Genomic DNA, 17,391 nt, shown 5'->3' with positions numbered 1-17,391 from the left:
TGTGTGCCGGAGCGGGGCGGGGAGAGGGTGCTGTCGGAGCCGGGGCCGGTGGCCCATGTGTGTGCCGGAGGGGGGCACCGGGTGCCTTGGGAGGCGGACGGGGACGATGGAGAGGTCGGGGGGACTCTGAGGCGGCTGTGGGCGGGTTTCCCGCCGCTGTCTGCACACCCAGGTGCTCTGCCGAGGCTGCTGAGCCGGGATTAGTACCTGTGCTCTCTCCTGGAGGGTGGAGGACGCTGAGCGAGCTGCCTGTTTCTCACCTCGGGTACCGCGGCCCCTCCGTGGCCGGGCGCGGGGTCAGGAGCCGAGCGGGCGCGGGCATTGCAGCGCTGGGGAAGTCCTGACAGGAGGGAGAGGTGCGGGGAGCGGCACCCGCGGGTCCTGTGTGCCTTGCAGCAGGGGGGCTTTGATAATGCGTTGCCTTTGTGCCTTCAGATAACTTTGTCTTTGCACTAAAGCTTCTTCGCAGCCCGGCCAGTACTGCTTTACTGCCTTTCCAAGCCTTTAAAGCTTGCTTGGGTTTGTGTTAATGCCATGCATGGCTCTGGCATAGGTGTAGGATAAATCATTCAGCGCCTCAGACCGCGGTGCTTGATGCAACAAGAGATGTGGGGATCGCATGAGCGAGGCTGGGCATCACCCTGCTTCGAGCTCACATCACTTCCAGGGCACGGCCGTGTGCCAGAGCACCGAGCCCTCCCTATCTCCGTGTGCCAGAGCGCCGACCTCTTTCCGCCTCCGTGCGGCAGAGCGCCGACCTCTCTCCGCCGCCGTGGTCAGAGCACCGAGCCCTCCCTATCTCGGTGTGCCCGAGCACCGACCTCTCTCCGCCGCCGTGGTCAGAGCACCGAGCCCTCCCTATCTCGGTGTGCCCGAGCACCGACCTCTCTCCGCCGCCGTGGTCAGAGCACCGAGCCCTCCCTATCTCGGTGTGCCCGAGCACCGACCTCTCTCCGCCGCCGTGGTCAGAGCACCGAGCCCTCCCTATCTCGGTGTGCCCGAGCGCCGACCTCTCTCCGCCGCCGTGGTCAGAGCACCGAGCCCTTCCTATCTCCGTGTGCCAGAGCGCCAGAGCACCGACCCCTCCTCATGTCCACGCTGACTGTGGCCATGGTCATCATGAGTCGCCTTAAGTCGGTGCTGAAGAGAGCCAGAAGCGTCTGTTGACTGTCCTGTGTCATCTTCAAGCGTACGCAGCCAAGAATCAGTATGTGCTGCAGGAGTCCTCTGTCTGACTGCTAGAAAGAGTCACTGCATAAATCCAGCGGAGTGAAAAAGAATTGAAGTGGTAAAATTGAGTTAAAAGGTGAATGGCTATTGAGATGAACTCTAAGTTGGGCAGGAAGCAATTCTGTGACCATGAACATGGTTTCACAGCAAAATAAAGAGAATTTAGAAGTTAAAGCAAAGGTAATGTGGGTAGAGGTTTGGAAGTGGTAGACCATTTTGGAAGTAGAATAAAGTTAACCTAATAAAGTAGCTCATTATCAATGAAATGGTCTACCACTTCCAAACCTCTATCCATTTTATTGATAATGAGCTACTTTATTAGGTTAACTTTATTCTACTTCCAAAATAGTTCTTCACATAAAGACTCATCATTAGTTGTATTAACAGTTTAAACCAAAAGAGAAAGCCATGACCTTTAAAATAATGCAGATGCATCTCATACGTATATTAATGCCTTATATATGACTTATGTAAGTTTTAAGCTTTGTAATTATAGATAATTGCTTTAATGAGATTTTCCATAATTGTAACGTATCTAATACCAATTATTAGATGATTTAAAAACCCTCTGGAGAAAAGTCTTAGACATCTCAGTGAGGACTGCACCTCTCATTTTCCATGCATTGGGTTTAAATTTGTGCCCTCTGCGCCTAATTTGTTGTTTTCTTTAATTGCTGTTGTTGCATGACACTTGTCCTTTTTGGTCATTTGATATCCTGATGGAGATTGGTTGCTTAGTTATGACCTCTCTGGAGGTTGTTGTTAGAAAGATCTTGGAGTTAAAGAGTGGATAAATTCCATTCTGGACTGGCATGCTGATTGATCTGCCTCTTCATAGCTTGTATGCAGTCATATTGTGCTGTAGAAGAAAACCAATTTGACCAACTAGCTGACAGTCTTGTTGCCACTTTCTTTCATTATTTCTGATATTCCAATACTTTTATTACAGAAATTGCACTTTAAAAAGGTTTCTCTGCAGGTGGAATGCCTTCACTTCCTCAGGTTGCTCAACAAACCAACCAGGAACAAAAACAACAGCAATATGGACCAAACTTGTCAAGTTTGCATTGTTCCCTGCCAGCAGACTGTGATAAGAAGCATGGGATTTTGGCCCCAACTCCAGTTCTCATACAACAGGTACTAGATTTGCATATTCCATTGTATGTGGCTTTGAACAGCTGTTTTTTGTGTGTTGTAATTGCTGTTGCCTCTTCTGCACCATTAAATAGTCTGTCTGAGTACTAGGCAGACAATAACCACAGAAACAGAGCACTCGTTAAGAAAGTCTAGATAAGTTTAAGATAAGATTTTTGGCACTTTGCTGCTACTTTCCCTTGATATTTTACTTCTGTGAAGAACCTGCTGCTCATTTATGTCATTTGCAATGTCTGCCTAACTGTCAAATATGCCTTGAGCTGGGTTTTCATTGAAACCATTTCATTCATGCTTCAAAGTAAATTTCAGACACGTGTGGAAGGTTGCAGGTAAGCAAGTTGCAAGGTCCAGCAGGTGTCAACCCCTCACGGTGTCCTGGCAGGGCTGTCCTTTGCGTTTTGTGTTGAGGCTTTGTGGATGCCAGCATTTATTGCTCCAGCCTGGGGGGAAAGGAGCAAGCAGTTTTCGCAGAAGACTTTAGCAAGCACTAATAATTTGCTTCAGATAGCCATTGTGTGGCACAGCTGGGTATAAAGCTTCCTTTACAATAAAACTTTGTGTTCATTTAAATTGAGAATGCTCTGAAGATAGCTGTATCTCTCTTCTGCTTTTAATTAGTGGTGCAGACATGCCATATGATTCCTTTTGAAGAAAGAAAAGAAATGAGGAGGAATCAGCCAGATTCTCTAGGGAAGTAGAATTTGTTCTTGTAATGAAGTCCTGGAAGGAGATTTAATTAAAGAGAATCAATTATTTTAACTTTTTTTTTATGCAGCATATTTAGAATCACAATGCAAATTTGTGCTGCATGTGCTTCCTTGCCAGCAGCTACAGAATGCTTACATGTGCTAATAAAAATGTCATAAACTAAATGTATTTTTATATGAACTTTTTAGAGGATTCTGTCCATCTGCCAGCTGGCAGAGCTGTTCAATTCTGTGAAAGCTCTCACTGAATCACCCCCTCTCTTCTGATGAGATCTACAGGAGGATATAAAAATCAAGTTCTCAAGACCTTTCAAGTGTGGTACTTAGAATCATAGAATCAACCAGGTTGGAAGAGACCTCCAAGATCATCCAGTCCAACCTATCACCCAGCCCTAACCAATCAACTAGACCATGGCACTAAGTGCCTCATCCAGTCTTTTCTTGCAGTGCATCCCAAGCTTCTCCACTGATTTGACATAGTACTGCTGCAACACAAAGTCCTGCAGAGACTTTGCATAAACCTGCACAAGCAGATGTGTTATTCATTATCTTTTAATAAAGTGCAATTTCAAACAGCATAGAATGTTTCCAAGGACTGAATAATAATTGCTGTTAGTTATTCATGTAACATTGTTCACAGTGTCTCTGCCTTGGTTTTGTATTGTGCAGTAGGAAATATAAATTTAATTATGTTTGCTTAAAGGAAGATGAAATTCTGCAGCGAATATCAGCACTGAGGAGAGAAGTTTTATGGTCTCTGAAATGTCTGCCCAAACTCCAAGAGGCCCCAAGGCACAAATCACATCATGATTATCTTCTGGAAGAAATGCAGTGGATGGCCACTGACTTTGTTCAAGAGAGAAGATGGAAGATGGTAACTGCCAAGAGAGTAATGTGGATTTGATATTTTCAACCAGAAAAGGGGGGAAGAATTGGCAGCAGTTTCATGGTTAGGATGTGATCAGTGAGGATGTGTGAGTTTGGCTCTGCCTCACCACTGTGTTTGTAAAGTTTGGGCTGTACTCCACAAGAGATTGTTATGTTTTTTTTTTTTCTCTTAAAGAGGCTGTGTTTGTTTTCTTTCTTTAGAAATATGCCTTCTAGATAGGACAGAGTGAAAACTTGAAATCATTTCTATGGCTTTGTTTAGCTGATTTTAAGTGTGGCCTGTCATCACGAGCATATGATACTTCTTAAGGAAACATACAAGAGAAGAGAAGTGAAGCAACTAAGAGCTGTTGCTGCTTTTACTGCTAGAGAAATGGAACATTTCTGGTCCACCATTAAACAGGTAAATGCAAAAGCCCAAAACAAACCCAATAGTGGTATTGAGTAAGAATCTGTTCATCCATAACAGTGGGAATCTTATAGCTGAGCTTTTGTTCAGCCTACATGGTGAATATTATCTGTTGGTAAAGACAGCTTCATCTTACTGCATGAATAACTTCAGGTGCCTTATGTGTTGTGAAGGTTAACATTTCACTCACCCTAGTCAGGGCAGCTGGCTTGCTGCAGACATTTTGATGTGAGCTATTCTTGGGTAGCTCTCACTTAGGATGTGGCTGACTTCTATTCAGGGTCAGTTTCATGCACACTGTTTCTTTGACTGCTCTGCATTGTAACCACATCTGATGCCTGTTGCCTGATGTCATGCTGTTGAAGAAATGTTAAGTAATGGAGAGCTGTATTTGAAGCTAAGTGTTCGTCATTTCCTTCTGCTCTTCCCCTCCCACTCTCTCTCCATTTTAGGTGGTAGATTTAAAACGGCAAGCAGAATTAGAAGAGAGGAGGAATAAAGTACTAAATTCACAGCACATCTCAAGAAAAGGTAATAAGAACCTTTTTTTAAGGGCTACTTTTCTTTTTTTCCATCCTTTTGCCTGCAGTCAGTACTAATGTAAGTTCACCACCTTACTACCAGGAGCTAGTATTTTGGTCTCAGTTTTGAGTCATAAATATCTCCTTTCTCTTTCTTGCTAACTTCCTCTAGCTTACTAAAGCTTTGATAAATGAGCTGTTAAGGCTTTTTGTTGCTGAGCTCTTGTTTGTATCAGGGATTAGTTTTATGACCCTTGGGAGTTAGGTATGAGACTGCATTCACTAAAACTATTGTGTGTGCACCTGTGTCCTCCTGCAGTTTGCCCATGTTTACATAGTCGAGTCTGACAAGCTGACAGTGTTCTTACTGTGTAGAATTCTTGTGTTCTTTAGATCCAGGATTAGCTGCAAATCTGTTAGTGATTTATTCTTCTCTGATATGGCAGCACCATGTTTTTTATTGTCTTGTGCAGAAATAAGAGACTCTTTGAGTAAGAAAGAGAGCCTTCAGAAGGAGGTGGTGTTTCCAGATCTTCTCACATCTACCATAGAGAAACACATGGCAGATGTAGCAGACATTGCTGCTGCTGCAGAAGCACTGTTACCCAGAGGCAATGCTCCAATCACAATGGTAGTAAAAAGTGCTTCTCCATCCTTATTACATGGCACTCTGAGAGATTATCAAAAGTCAGGACTAGAGTGGTTGGCAAAGCTTCATAAGATGAATCTCAATGGCATTCTGGCTGATGAAGCTGGACTTGGAAAGACAGTGCAAGTTGTTGCTTTTTTTGCACACCTGGCATGTAATGAAGGTATGAAGTAGTGTGGATCTTTAATACATCTGAATTTTCCACAGTTCATTAGTAAATGTGTTTTCAGTATGAAAAAATTTAATTGCTTTAATATGTAGAACTGCACCTGAAATAGAATCATAGAATCTACCAGTTTGGAAGAGACCTTCAAGATCATCCAGGCCAACCTAGCACCCAGCCCTTTCTGATCAACCAGGCCATGGCACTAAGTGCCTCATCCAGGCTTTGCTTCAACATCTCCAGGGATGGCAACACCACCACCTCCCTGAGCAGCCCATTCCAATGCAAATCACTCTCTCTGCCAACAACTTCCTCCTAACATCCAGCCTAGACCTCCTTTGGCACTACTTGAGACTGTGTCCCCTTGTTCTGTTGCTGCTTGCCTGGGAGAAGCTACTAATCCCAGCTGGCTACAGCCTCCCTTCAGGTAGCTGTAGACAGCAATGAGGTCACCCCTGAGCTTCCTCCAGGCTGCACACCCCCAGCTCCCTCAGCTTCTCCTCACAGGGCTGTGCTCCAGGCCCCTCACCAACTTTGTCACCCTTCTCTGGACACATTCACAGGCTCACAGGATGTTAGGGGTTGGAAGGGACCCAAGGAGATCATTGAGTCCAGCTCCCCTGCCAGAGCAGGACAATACTATCTAACATAGATCACAGAGGAACACATCCAGACGGGCCTTGAAAGTCTCCAGAGAAGGAGACTTCACAACCTCTCTGGGGAGCCTGTTCCAGTGCTCTGTGACCCTTACAATAAAGAACTTCCCCCTTGTGTTGAGGTGGAACCTCTTTTGCTGCAGCTTACACCCATTGCTCCTTGTCCTATCCCAGGGAGCAGTGAGCAGAGTCTGTCCCCCAGCTCCTGGCCAGCCTTAAGATATTTATAAACATTTATGAAATCCCCTCTAAGTCTTCTCTTCTCTAGGCTAAAAAGACCCAGGTTCCTCAGCCTTTCTTCATAAGCCATGCCCTGCTGTCCCCTAATCATCCTCCTGTCCTCTCATCATCCTTGTAGCCCTCCACTGGACCCTCTCCAGCAGATACGTTCCAGTATCTCAAGATCTCTCCTGAACTGAGTAGCCCAAAACTGGATACAGTACTCAAGGTGTGGCCTGACCAGTGTTGAGTGTAGGGGCAGGATAACCTCCCTTGTCCTCCTGGCCACACTGTTCCTGATCCAGGCCAGGATGCTACTGGCATTAAATAAAATAAATACATGAAATAAATATGATCAAAAAGGATATCCACTTCAGAGAGAATCACAGAATCAATCCGGTTGGAAAAGATCTACTTCCTTGCACTGTTAGTGCAGGAGTGTGTTTGTGTAGACACAGCAGCCTCTGCTTGTCAGTTCTGAGGTGTGGTAGGCTGTCACTTCTGGTCATGCTGTGCCTTTTATCTCCATAGGTAACTGGGGTCCTATTCTTGTCATTTCACAAAACTGTCATGTCCTGAAGTGGGCAACTGAACTGGAACGGTGGTGTCCTGCTTTGAAAACTCTTCTGTACCTCGGGAACCCAGGAGAACTTTTTAAAAGCAGACAGGTATTGTGGAACACTGTTTCATCTGCACATGTACTGGGCATGTACATAAGCATTACACAGAAAGAAAGTAACAGCCTGGGTCACACTTATACCACTGGGGTTAAACACTTGAGTGTGGTGATGTAACATCTCTTCTGTTAGGTGGCACACCAGGATAACGAAGGTGCTCACTCATGTTGTGAATGCTAGTTCATAAGCAGAGCTTGATACTTCTCACTAACATCTGCTTTGATGACCAGCAATGTCTGGCCAGCCTTTTTAAGTGATGTGTACATATTAACTGCACAGATATTTTGACTGTTATCTAGTCTCTGTATGGGGAAACACAAAGTTTTGCTCCAGTGACTTGTTCCTCATTCCATATTTGTAGAATTTTATTAACAAAAAGTGTTGAACTGCAACCAGAGAATTCAACTGAGAATTCTCTTCCCTTTGGGGATTCTGAAAGCTTTGATGAACTGCAGTGGGATAAAGTGCAAGACAATCTGTTTTAATCCAGGAAGAGGAAACAATCATTTTCTCTCTGAAAGCCAACCAAAAAAAAGCCTTTAGATCTGTGTGGCTTTTATGTTGCAGGAATGGACTGACCCCAGCAACTTCAATGTATGTATTGCCTCCTGTGATCAATTCTTCAGTGATTATGAAGCATTCATGAAAATACAATGGAGTTACCTAGTTTTAGATGAGAGGCAGAATGGTAATAGTCTGACAGAGAAGCACTGGGATGCAATATTCAATCTCCAGAGGTCTGAAATGTTCAGTGAATTTTTTTCTCTCTGCTTTCGTCTGTCTGTTACTTTCTGAGATAACTTCAACCCTCGTAACTGCAGGTTTAAAACGTTTTCTTGCTGTGATGTAATTTATGAAACAGATCTTACCTTAATTGCTATCTTCACTGCTCACAGCCATCATCATTTACTCTTGCTGGATACGCTTCTGCCTATTGCCTTAAAAGATCTGTGGGCCATTGCCTGTTTCCTGATTCCAGCAATTTCCCAGTCCTACCTGGATTTTCTCACGGTGGAGGGGAATGAAGATCATTTCCACCGCGTCTCAGTGAGACTGCAGAGAGTAGGTCTCCCTTAAGGGTAGTGTCTTCATACTAGGAGTTCTTTCTCTGAGGAAAGACAATGAGGAAACAATTGCTTTGTGTTCATTCAGGCAATGCAGTCGTTTATTCTGAGGAGGACCAAAACACAGGTTGAGAAGCAGCTGCCGAGGAAATACGAGCATGTGCTTCCATGTGCTCTTTCTGATTGGCAGAAGTCAATGTACCAAGGCATCTTGTCTCAACCAAGGTACAGCTGCTGAGTGGTTCTTATTTGTTAATTCATCATTACAGTTAGAAAGGAGTGTGCTTACATTAAGAGAGCTCATTTGCAAGTGTGTTACTTCTGAGAGATTCATAGGTGAGCCTAGAGAGTAAAACACACTGCCATAATCACAGGCTAATCATGCTCTACACTAAGTGGTAATTGCCTTCAGCCAGCTCTTAATCCTGTGTTTAGTTTGTGTCTGGCTGTTTTGCCAAGTGAAAAGAAGGTTAAATAAGCTGTATTTGCTGATTATGGGACAAACTAGACATGGGAGAAAATATTTATCATTTAGGCAATTGCCCATGTGTCACAGATTTTGTCTAAATTTAGATCTTAAGTTATTTGGGAACTGAATATCCTAGTTTATATGTTACATTGCTGATATGCCTGGTGTGTGCTTTCCAGTGACTCTGATAATTTAAAGTGGTATTTGCTCAGGCATTAAGAAATCAAAGTCTTACTGTTGGCAATATGTGTTTCATGTTACCCAATGCCATTTCCACTTGAAACAGAGCAGGTCTTTTGAGAAACTCAAGCTTCTGAGAATGTGAGTTTTAAACTCAGGATGTATTCTATAAATTATTACAAATTTGTGTGCATGGGAGTGGAGCTGGAGGAATGGAAAACTGCATTTGCAAACTTGTGCTTGTCTGCTTTTGATAACTTGGCTGCCACCAGATTCATTCAGAAAACCAGGACGAGTGTGCAGAAAGACCTAAGCTCCTAAAAGCACTTTTAAAAAGGAGAAGTGAAACTCTATTTTCATTTTAAATAACAGAACTCAAGAATGTCTCAGAAGTGGGCACTTTGCCTTTGTCCTCCCTGTTCTGACACAGCTGCTGAGGGTGTGTAATCATCCTGACCTGATAAGCCCCTGGCTTCCCTCTTCTTCCTGTGTATTAGACCCACTGGAGTTTACAACTGCTTCTTTAGTGCTGAGTACATTAGGATGGGATCTTTGGAAGGTGAGTAGGGAAGTAATTCTCTTCTGCTTGACTTAACTTGACTGGGAGAACAGGTGGCTTAGGCCATAAAATTTCTTGCACATAATCTGGGTTCCAATTAAATTTCAGAATCTGAATTGCTAATTCATTTTTTGTTTTAGAAGCAACTGCCAAGATTATAAATAATCACCACTGACTTTCTGGCAGCACTGAGCATGGTAGCTACACTGGGAGTTTGCTACCCTTGTCAAAGAAGGTCAGACTACTTTGTAGCTTTTTCTGGATCAGTTTAAAGCTTCCTGTTAACCTAAACCAACAGGTCTTGAAATCAAGAGAAGGGTGCAGTAGTTGTCCTGTCCTGTGGAGCAGCAAGGACATAGTTAAGCTGTACTCAAGGCCTCCTCTTGAGCACTGTGCTAGTTTGAGACTAGCTGGAATATTTTGGTGAGAAGAGTTAGGTTATAGGCTGTGAAAAGGAAACAATGGTGATGGCTACTTCACTCATAGGTTAGCTGAGATGTATTAAAACCAAGAACATAAACACAGGTAACACAGTTGCTCTCTGAATGCAGCTGGTGCCCATACTTTTCTCCCTAACCTGCTGTCTGTGTAACTAATCCTTCTGCTTTCTAACCCCCCTGGCCAATCCTCCAAACTCACCTTGCATATAAGGCAAAGTCTGGGATAAGGTAGAGGGGTGGAAAGGTGGTTGGGAGCCCCTCCTGGGGACTCTGATTTCTGGGAGGGCTGTTGTGTTTCTGTATTGCCTTTACCTTGTGTATTGCTGTATACATTTGTGTGTATCTGCTTATATGTTGTGCTAAGCTGTAAATGTAAACTTCATTTCTTAATTTCCAGCTGGCTAAATCTAGTCTGGGTGATTTCATAAGAGTGAGGGGGCAGGTAACACTCAAACCTTCACAAGCACTGGGCCACTCACTTCAAGAAGATATTGAAGTGCTGGAGTGGGTCCAGTCTGCTGAGGAGAGGCTGAGGGAGCTGGAGTTGTTTAGGTTGGAGAAGAGGAGATTCAGGGGACCTTATCATTCTCTACAGCTACCTGAAGGGAAGCTGTACTAAGATGGAGGTCAGGCTCTTGTTCCAGGCAACTTGTGACAAGATGAGAGGGTATGGCCTGAATCCATCACCAGGGGAGGTTTAGGTTGGATGTTAGGAAGCACTTCCTAAAAGGGGAATTAGACACTGGAAGGAACTGCCCAGGGAGGTGGTGGCGTTGCCATCCCTGGAGGTGTTTAAGGAAAGATTTGCTGTGGCACTTAGTGCTGTGGTCTGCTCAGTGTGGTGGTGCTAGGTCATAGGCTGGACTTGATTACCTCAGAGGTCTATTCCAGCCTTAATAATTCTGTGATTCTGTGTACAGCTCTGGAGATGAGAAGCTGTGTCAGGTACCACAGCTGAGTTTTAACTGTTATAACTTTGATTAGGAAAAAACCCTGGATGAAATAATCCAGTGACAATGATTTCAGTAATATTAGAGGCTTAAGAAATCTTGACTGGACAAAGCTAAAACAGTAGCATCATGTGTCCTGGGCAGTCCAAACTACTTTAAGCCTGTTGGAAAAAATCATTTTAGAGCAAGGGGGACAGACAGACTGTCAAAAGCTTGTGAAGGAAGTAGGGTTGATGGATCACAATGACAATGGGTGAGTCTTGAGTGCCAGCTCTACAACTGTTTTAATTACAAGCACTGAATTAACTGCAGAGCTTGTAATCTGCCAGGGCTGTCCTGCCTTTGACTCCTGGTAACATGAGAATTATGCTCTATTTCTATGGTGTGGGTTGCTGAAGCCTTTTAAAGTAACAGCAGCTGCTCTCTGCAAGATCACATGGCACTTGGCTCTTCTGTGGTTTAATTCTGCAGTCAGCTGTGAGCTTTTTCTTCATTCTCAGATAATGTGCTACTATTACTACTATTTTTTTTCTTTACTGCAAATGAATGGTAATAGAATGTTTCTTTTATTGGAGTTTGGTTTGGTTTTTATCTCTCAAGCATGCAGACTGGTCTCTTTTTGATGTGATTGGGCTGGAAATCAAAATTACTTCCTATGAAACACAAATACTGCCAAAACTGAAGGTGACTGGGAAGCTTATTGAAGACATCTACTGTTCTCCTTCATCACCCAGGCTTGAGCCAGTGAAGCTCAAAGCAAATAGGTATGCAGTCTTCCAGTGACTGATTGATTTATTCTAAGTAACAGGTAAAATGGGTAATACTTGTGAAGGTTAAGAGGGTTCCTTTAGAAGAATTTCTTTTTCTTCCTGTCTTTGCTTTCCAAACTGATCACTGCCAGAGATTGTATGCCAGTCTTCTGAGGGAAAGCAGCCTGCTTTTTGCCACTAACAGTTCTCTTCATTTATGAAGGCTCAGTTGTGATCTTTCCTGCCCAAGTCAATAGAATTGAAGTCTGTTGTCTTTTTGATCAAATGGTGGAAGTGACTCCTGCAGCAGAGTTTCTTAAGGAGAATAATTAAATCTTCTCCTTCTAGTTAATTTGAAGTCTAAGATGTGCTTGCAAAGCACTTAAAGCTTGGCTGGTTGTTGGTTGGGGTTTTAGCTTGTGGCTTGGGTTTGTTTTTTGGAGGGAGGGAAATGTGTGTGTAATTTTAAAAGGTTAATTTTTGACCCTTTTGGTTTTGCCATTGGTTATTCTCTTTGAAGAGAGGTTGGGAGGGTTAATTTTAGAGTCTTGAAGCCTATACGATTCTGTTGTAGAACAGTGTAGACTTAAACTTCTCATAGATAGAATCATAGAGTGGTCCTGGCTGGAAGTGACCTCCAAAGGTCATCCAGTCCAGCCCCTCCCTGCAGTCAGCAGGGATATCCTCAACTAGACCAGGTTGCTCAGAGCCCTGTCAAGCCTGACCTTGAATATGTCCAGGGAAGGGGCCTTAACCATCTCCCAGGGCAACCTGTGCCAGTGTTCCACTATCCTCACAGTAAAGAACCTGTTCCTAATGTCCAATCTAAATCTGATCTTCTCTAGTTTGAAGCCATTTGCCCTTGACCTATCACTGCAGGCCTTTTGTAAACAGTCTCTCTTCATTGTTCATGTAGGGCCCCTTTGAGTACTGCAATATTAGGTCTCCTTGGAGCTTCCTCTTCTCCTATAAATAGACTTAAACTTCACAGAATCATAGAATCAACCCTGTTGGAAGAGACCTCCAAGATCAGCCAGGCCAACCTATCCCCCAGCCCTATACAATCAGCTAGACCATGGCACAAAGTGCCTCATCCAGGCTTTTTCTTGAACACCTCCAGGGACAGGGGCTCCACCACCTCCCTGGGCAGCCCATTCCAATGGCAAATCACTCTCTCAAACTTACCATAATTAAGTAGACTTAAAGCTATCCTAAGTTAACCTGTAGCAGTCAAGTGTGGTTACTGAAGCCCCAGACAGCTTGTGTAACAGGTACCGAGGGGCACGTCCTGCACTAGTTCAGTTAGGTTGTTCAGCCAGAAGGGAGCTTTGTCAGTTAATGAAATGTAAGAATTGGACTCAGTAGCCAAAATATTCATGTAAAGCTGAAAAAGAACTTGGTCTTTTGCACTTTAGACTTCTTTAGTTTCCCAGAAGGTTTTAAAAGGCACACTCCTTGCAGATGCATGGAAGTGGAGATCCCTTTACTTTTTGTACTTGGATTGCACTTGGGCATTTTACTCTCTTAACAAGTTAGGTCCTTATTATCTGGGGAGTTTTCTTGCTGTCTCCAGGCTCCAAAGATGAATTAGGAATATGGGAGATCTGTCACATTTGTACCCTTCCCTGTAATCTATCAGAAAAGCCTGGAGCCCCAGGGCATTTAGTGAACTTGTATCTTACAGTGTATTGTTTTTCTTCTCTGTGTTGAGTAAAACAGAGTCCTCCTTCCTGCAGTTGGGTGGTACTTCTAGCTCAGATTACTGACTAATAATAGCTACCTACTCTTTAACTTGATTTTTATATTGGAGTGAAGGGATTAACAATGTTTTGTATGTGTAGAAAGACAATGTATTATTTTCTAGGTTATTTACACCAGTACTGTATGGACAGAAGCCTGAAGGTAGGACTAGAGATTTCTCAAGGCATCAGCTGCAGCAGACAGTGGACACAGTACCAGTTATGGCACATCATCCTGAGAAGACACAAAGACAACAACAGGTTGCCATGTTTTCAGAAGATCAGCATAGGAAAGGTGAGTTGTACATCTCATAAACCATAGCTTTCTGGTTTGCTGTCTTCTTTTAATATTGCTTGAATCTGAGGAAGAAAGGAGGTTGTACTCAATGTGTTTGTGCACCACTTATTTTAATATCAAGTTCCATTAGCAGCTTTCTAACAGGAATTTGCTCACAACATCCAAATTCCTTCTTATCTGTCTGTCAGAAACAGAATGATACAAATGTGTTGTGCTAGTTTGAGCCTAGCTAGAATGTTTTGGTGAGAAGAACTAGATTACAGGCTGTGAATGGGAAATGATGTCTGCTTCACTCATAGGCTTGCTGAGACGTATAAGAACAAGAATCCAAACATAGATAGGGCACTAAAGCTTGGGAGCTCTGGGCTGCATTCCTCTCTCTAGCCTCTCTGCCATCTCTCTGATTAATCCACTTTGCTTCCTAACCTCCTGGCCGAACCTCCATTCTTCCTTGGGACTGGGGTAAGGTTGAGAGGGGTGGGAGAAGGTGGAAGGGTGGTTGGGAACCCCTCCTGGAGACTCAGGTTTCTGGGAGGGCTGTTGTGTTACTGCACTACCTTTTACCTTGTATATTTCTGTCTATAACTGTATATACAGTAAATATCTGTTTCTATATTGTGCTAGCTGTAAATATAAGCTTCATTCAAATTTCCAGAGCCAGCTGAGTCTAGGCTGGGTGATTTCCAAAGTGTGGGGGGGTAGGGAACACCCAAACCACTACATGTGCAAACACTGCAAATTGTGCTGCAGTTGTATTGGTCTCTAAGTGTATCATGTTAATGACCTTCAGACCTGACCTGCAGTGTGTGAGGCAGCTCTTTACGCTTGTCATTCTTAACTGACTGAGCAGATTCAGGCATCATCACTGTCACATTCTTCATATTGCTAACAATGAGTTGTGCAGGAAAAGACCTGTTTTTCTCTGGTTGTTTTCTCACACCTGTTCAGACTTTCAAAGCCCTTGAAAAGTTTGTATGTTGTCAAATCAAATAGGTGGACATGTGAAATACCAGTCAAACTGTGTTAAGGAAGTCATCTTTTGTTTTGGTTTTCTTCTGTTTAAATAGGTGTAGCAGTGGTACTGAGGGGGAAGAACATTTCATGTGTAGTATAAGAACACACAGTATTAAAGGGAGACAATCTGTTAAGTGCAACCCAAGAGTTATATCTGGAGTAAAATCACCCTTCCTTGAAATAGTATCATAGTATCATCAGGGTTGGAAGAGACCTCACAGATCATCGAGTCCAACCCTTTACCACAGAGCTCAAAGCTAGACCATGGCACCAAGTGCCACGTCCAACCTTGCCTTAAAGTGCCCCAGGGACGGCGACTCCACCACCTCTCCGGGCAGCCCATTCCAGTGTCCAATGACTCTCTCAGTGAAGAACTTTCTCCTCACCTTGAGCCTAAACCTCCCCTGGCGCAGCCTGAGGCTGTGTCCTCTTGTTCTGGCGCTGGCCACCTGAGAGAAGAGAGCAACCTCCTCCTGGCCACAACCACCCCTCAGGTAGTTGTAGACAACAATAAGGTCACCCCTGAGCCTCCTCTTCTCCAGGCTAACCAATCCCAGCTCCCTCAGCCTCTCCTCGTAGGGCTGTGCTCAAGGCCTCTCCCCAGCCTCGTCGCCCTTCTCTGGACACGCTCAAGCATCTCAACGTCCCTTTTAAACTGGGGAGCCCAGAACTGGACACAATACTCAAGGTGTGGTCTCACCAGTGCAGAGTACAGGGGCAGAATGACCTCCCTGCTCCTGCTGACCACACCATTCCTGATGCAGGCCAGGATGCCACTGGCTCTCTTGGCCACCTGGGCACACTGCTGGCTCATGTTCAGGCAGGTATCAATCAGTACCCCCAGATCCCTCTCTGTCTGGCTGCTCTCCAGCCACTCCGACCCCAGCCTGTATCTCTGCATGGGGTTGTTGTAGCCAAAGTGCAGCACTCTTCAATCAGTGAAAGAAAAATCACTTGGTGTCATTCAGCCAGGATTAACAAATGGTGCTGTGCTGGCTTTGCAAATAGCCTGTCATATCTAGGTACCTCAGAGGTTCTTGGGGATCCACTGCAAGAACTCATTTTGCCGTTGAAGCAGCAGCAGATTGCCCTGACAGATGTTGTTACTAGGTAATGGAGACAAATCCATTTGCAGTCTTTGCACTGATGCAGTGCTGTGTCCTACCCTCCCAGGAAGAATATTTATGTCAAGTGCTGTGAAATGCTAAAAGTCATAAATGAATTGCCCTTAAAAAAAATCCTTATTGCAAGCTAAATCCTTTTATGCAGGATCTGTTTGCATCCCCAATATGTAATATTTGTCCATTCTAATATTTTAAACCTCCTAATAGTTCCATGATGATTTTTATTAGTTACATAGCAATGCTACTGTATTTTGACTTACCTTGTGGGGTTTTTTTTTGGGTGGACACTTACAAAACACTCTGGGGACAGAGTGGTTGGAGAGCAGCCAGGAAGAAAGGGACCTGGGGGTACTGGTAGATAGTAGCTGAAGATGAGGCAGCAGTGTGCCCAGGTGCCCAAGAGAGCCAATGGCATCCTGGCCTGGATCAGGAACAGTGTGGCCAGACAAGGGAGGTTATTCTTTCCCCTGTACTCAGCACTGGTCAGGCCACATCTTGAGCCCAGAACTGGACACAGTACTCCTCAATTCAAGACAGATGTTGAGATACTGGAACATGTCCAGAGGAGGGTGACAAAGCTGGTGAGGGACCTGGGACACAAACTCTATGAAGAGAGGCTGAAGGAGCTGGGGGTGTTTAGCCTGGAGAAGAGGAGGCTCAGGGCAGACCTCATTGCTGTCTACAACTACCTGAAGGGAGGCTGTAGCCAGGTGGGGTTGGTCTCTTCTCCCATAAAACCAGCAACAGAACAAGGGGACACAGCCTCAAGTTATGCTGGGGGAGGTCTAGGCTGGATGTTAGGAGGAAGTTGTTGTCAGAGAGAGTGATTGGCATTGGAATGGGCTGCCCAGGGAGGCTGTGGAGTTGCTGTCCCTGGAGGTGTTCAAGAAAAGCCTGGATGAGGCACTTAGTGCCATGGTCTAGTTGAGTGGCTAGGGCTGGATGCTAGGTTGACCTAGATGATCTTGGAGGTCTCTTCCAACGTGGTTGATTCTATGAAAAAAGTAGGAGTAAGTCACCTTATTTCACTAACTTTACTGCCAGTAGTAATTTCCTCTTGTCGTTTTCTGATTATGAGTATTTTTGCATTTACTTAATGTAAACATAAAACTTCATCTGCTGCTTTACTTTCAGTTACCTTTAGCCAGCTTCTTTATTCTTCCATGCAGATCCCTTCTTTATTACTGGTTTTGAGTAGCTAATAGCCCAAGCTGTTAAAAATGCATATATTAAAGCTATGATTTGTTTTATAGATACCTGTGTGTATTGCCAGCTGTAGCTGTTGCTCCTCCTCGTTTGTATGTAGTAAATCCTCCTCACACATACACCCAGAAAATGAAGGTCTTCAAGTTTAACCTAAAGGAACAGATACTTCCCTACTTCCACTCAATACAGCAGATAGTGAGGACTGCTTTAGTGCAGTTTCCAGACCCTCAACTGCTGCAGCACAACTCAGGTATTAAAAACCCTTCCACTGTGTGAATATTCTTTTCTTAATTGTCAAGTTCTACCTGCAGAACCTTCACGTTTT

The 17,391-nt window shown here is 44.2% G+C and overlaps 2 protein-coding genes across 2 annotated transcripts; both read left to right on the top strand.

Moving 5' to 3' along the window:
• Nucleotides 1-125: 125 nt before the first annotated feature.
• On the top strand, nt 126-2,250 carry LOC135188853 (telomeric repeat-binding factor 2-like). Its single transcript, XM_064168574.1, has 2 exons — nt 126-1,410; nt 2,198-2,250. The coding sequence occupies exon 1, from the start codon at nt 620-622 to the stop codon at nt 1,100-1,102; it is 483 nt and encodes a 160-aa protein (XP_064024644.1). The 5' UTR covers nt 126-619; the 3' UTR covers nt 1,103-1,410; nt 2,198-2,250.
• On the top strand, nt 1,544-17,311 carry LOC135188852 (E1A-binding protein p400-like). The gene is made up of 10 exons (XM_064168573.1): nt 1,544-2,367; nt 3,796-3,966; nt 4,243-4,383; nt 4,842-4,920; nt 7,129-7,265; nt 8,427-8,563; nt 9,360-9,546; nt 11,537-11,700; nt 13,550-13,719; nt 17,114-17,311. Exons 1-10 carry the CDS (start codon nt 2,215-2,217, stop codon nt 17,137-17,139), a joined length of 1,365 nt encoding a protein of 454 aa, XP_064024643.1. The 5' UTR covers nt 1,544-2,214; the 3' UTR covers nt 17,140-17,311.
• The last annotated feature ends 80 nt before the right edge of the window (nt 17,312-17,391 follow it).

The sequence above is a fragment of the Pogoniulus pusillus genome, chromosome 30, assembly GCF_015220805.1.
Source record: "Pogoniulus pusillus isolate bPogPus1 chromosome 30, bPogPus1.pri, whole genome shotgun sequence".
Classification (NCBI taxonomy): Eukaryota; Metazoa; Chordata; class Aves; order Piciformes; family Lybiidae; genus Pogoniulus; species Pogoniulus pusillus.
Note: the sequence above shows the minus strand (reverse complement) of the source record. Positions and strands in the feature narration are given on the sequence as shown.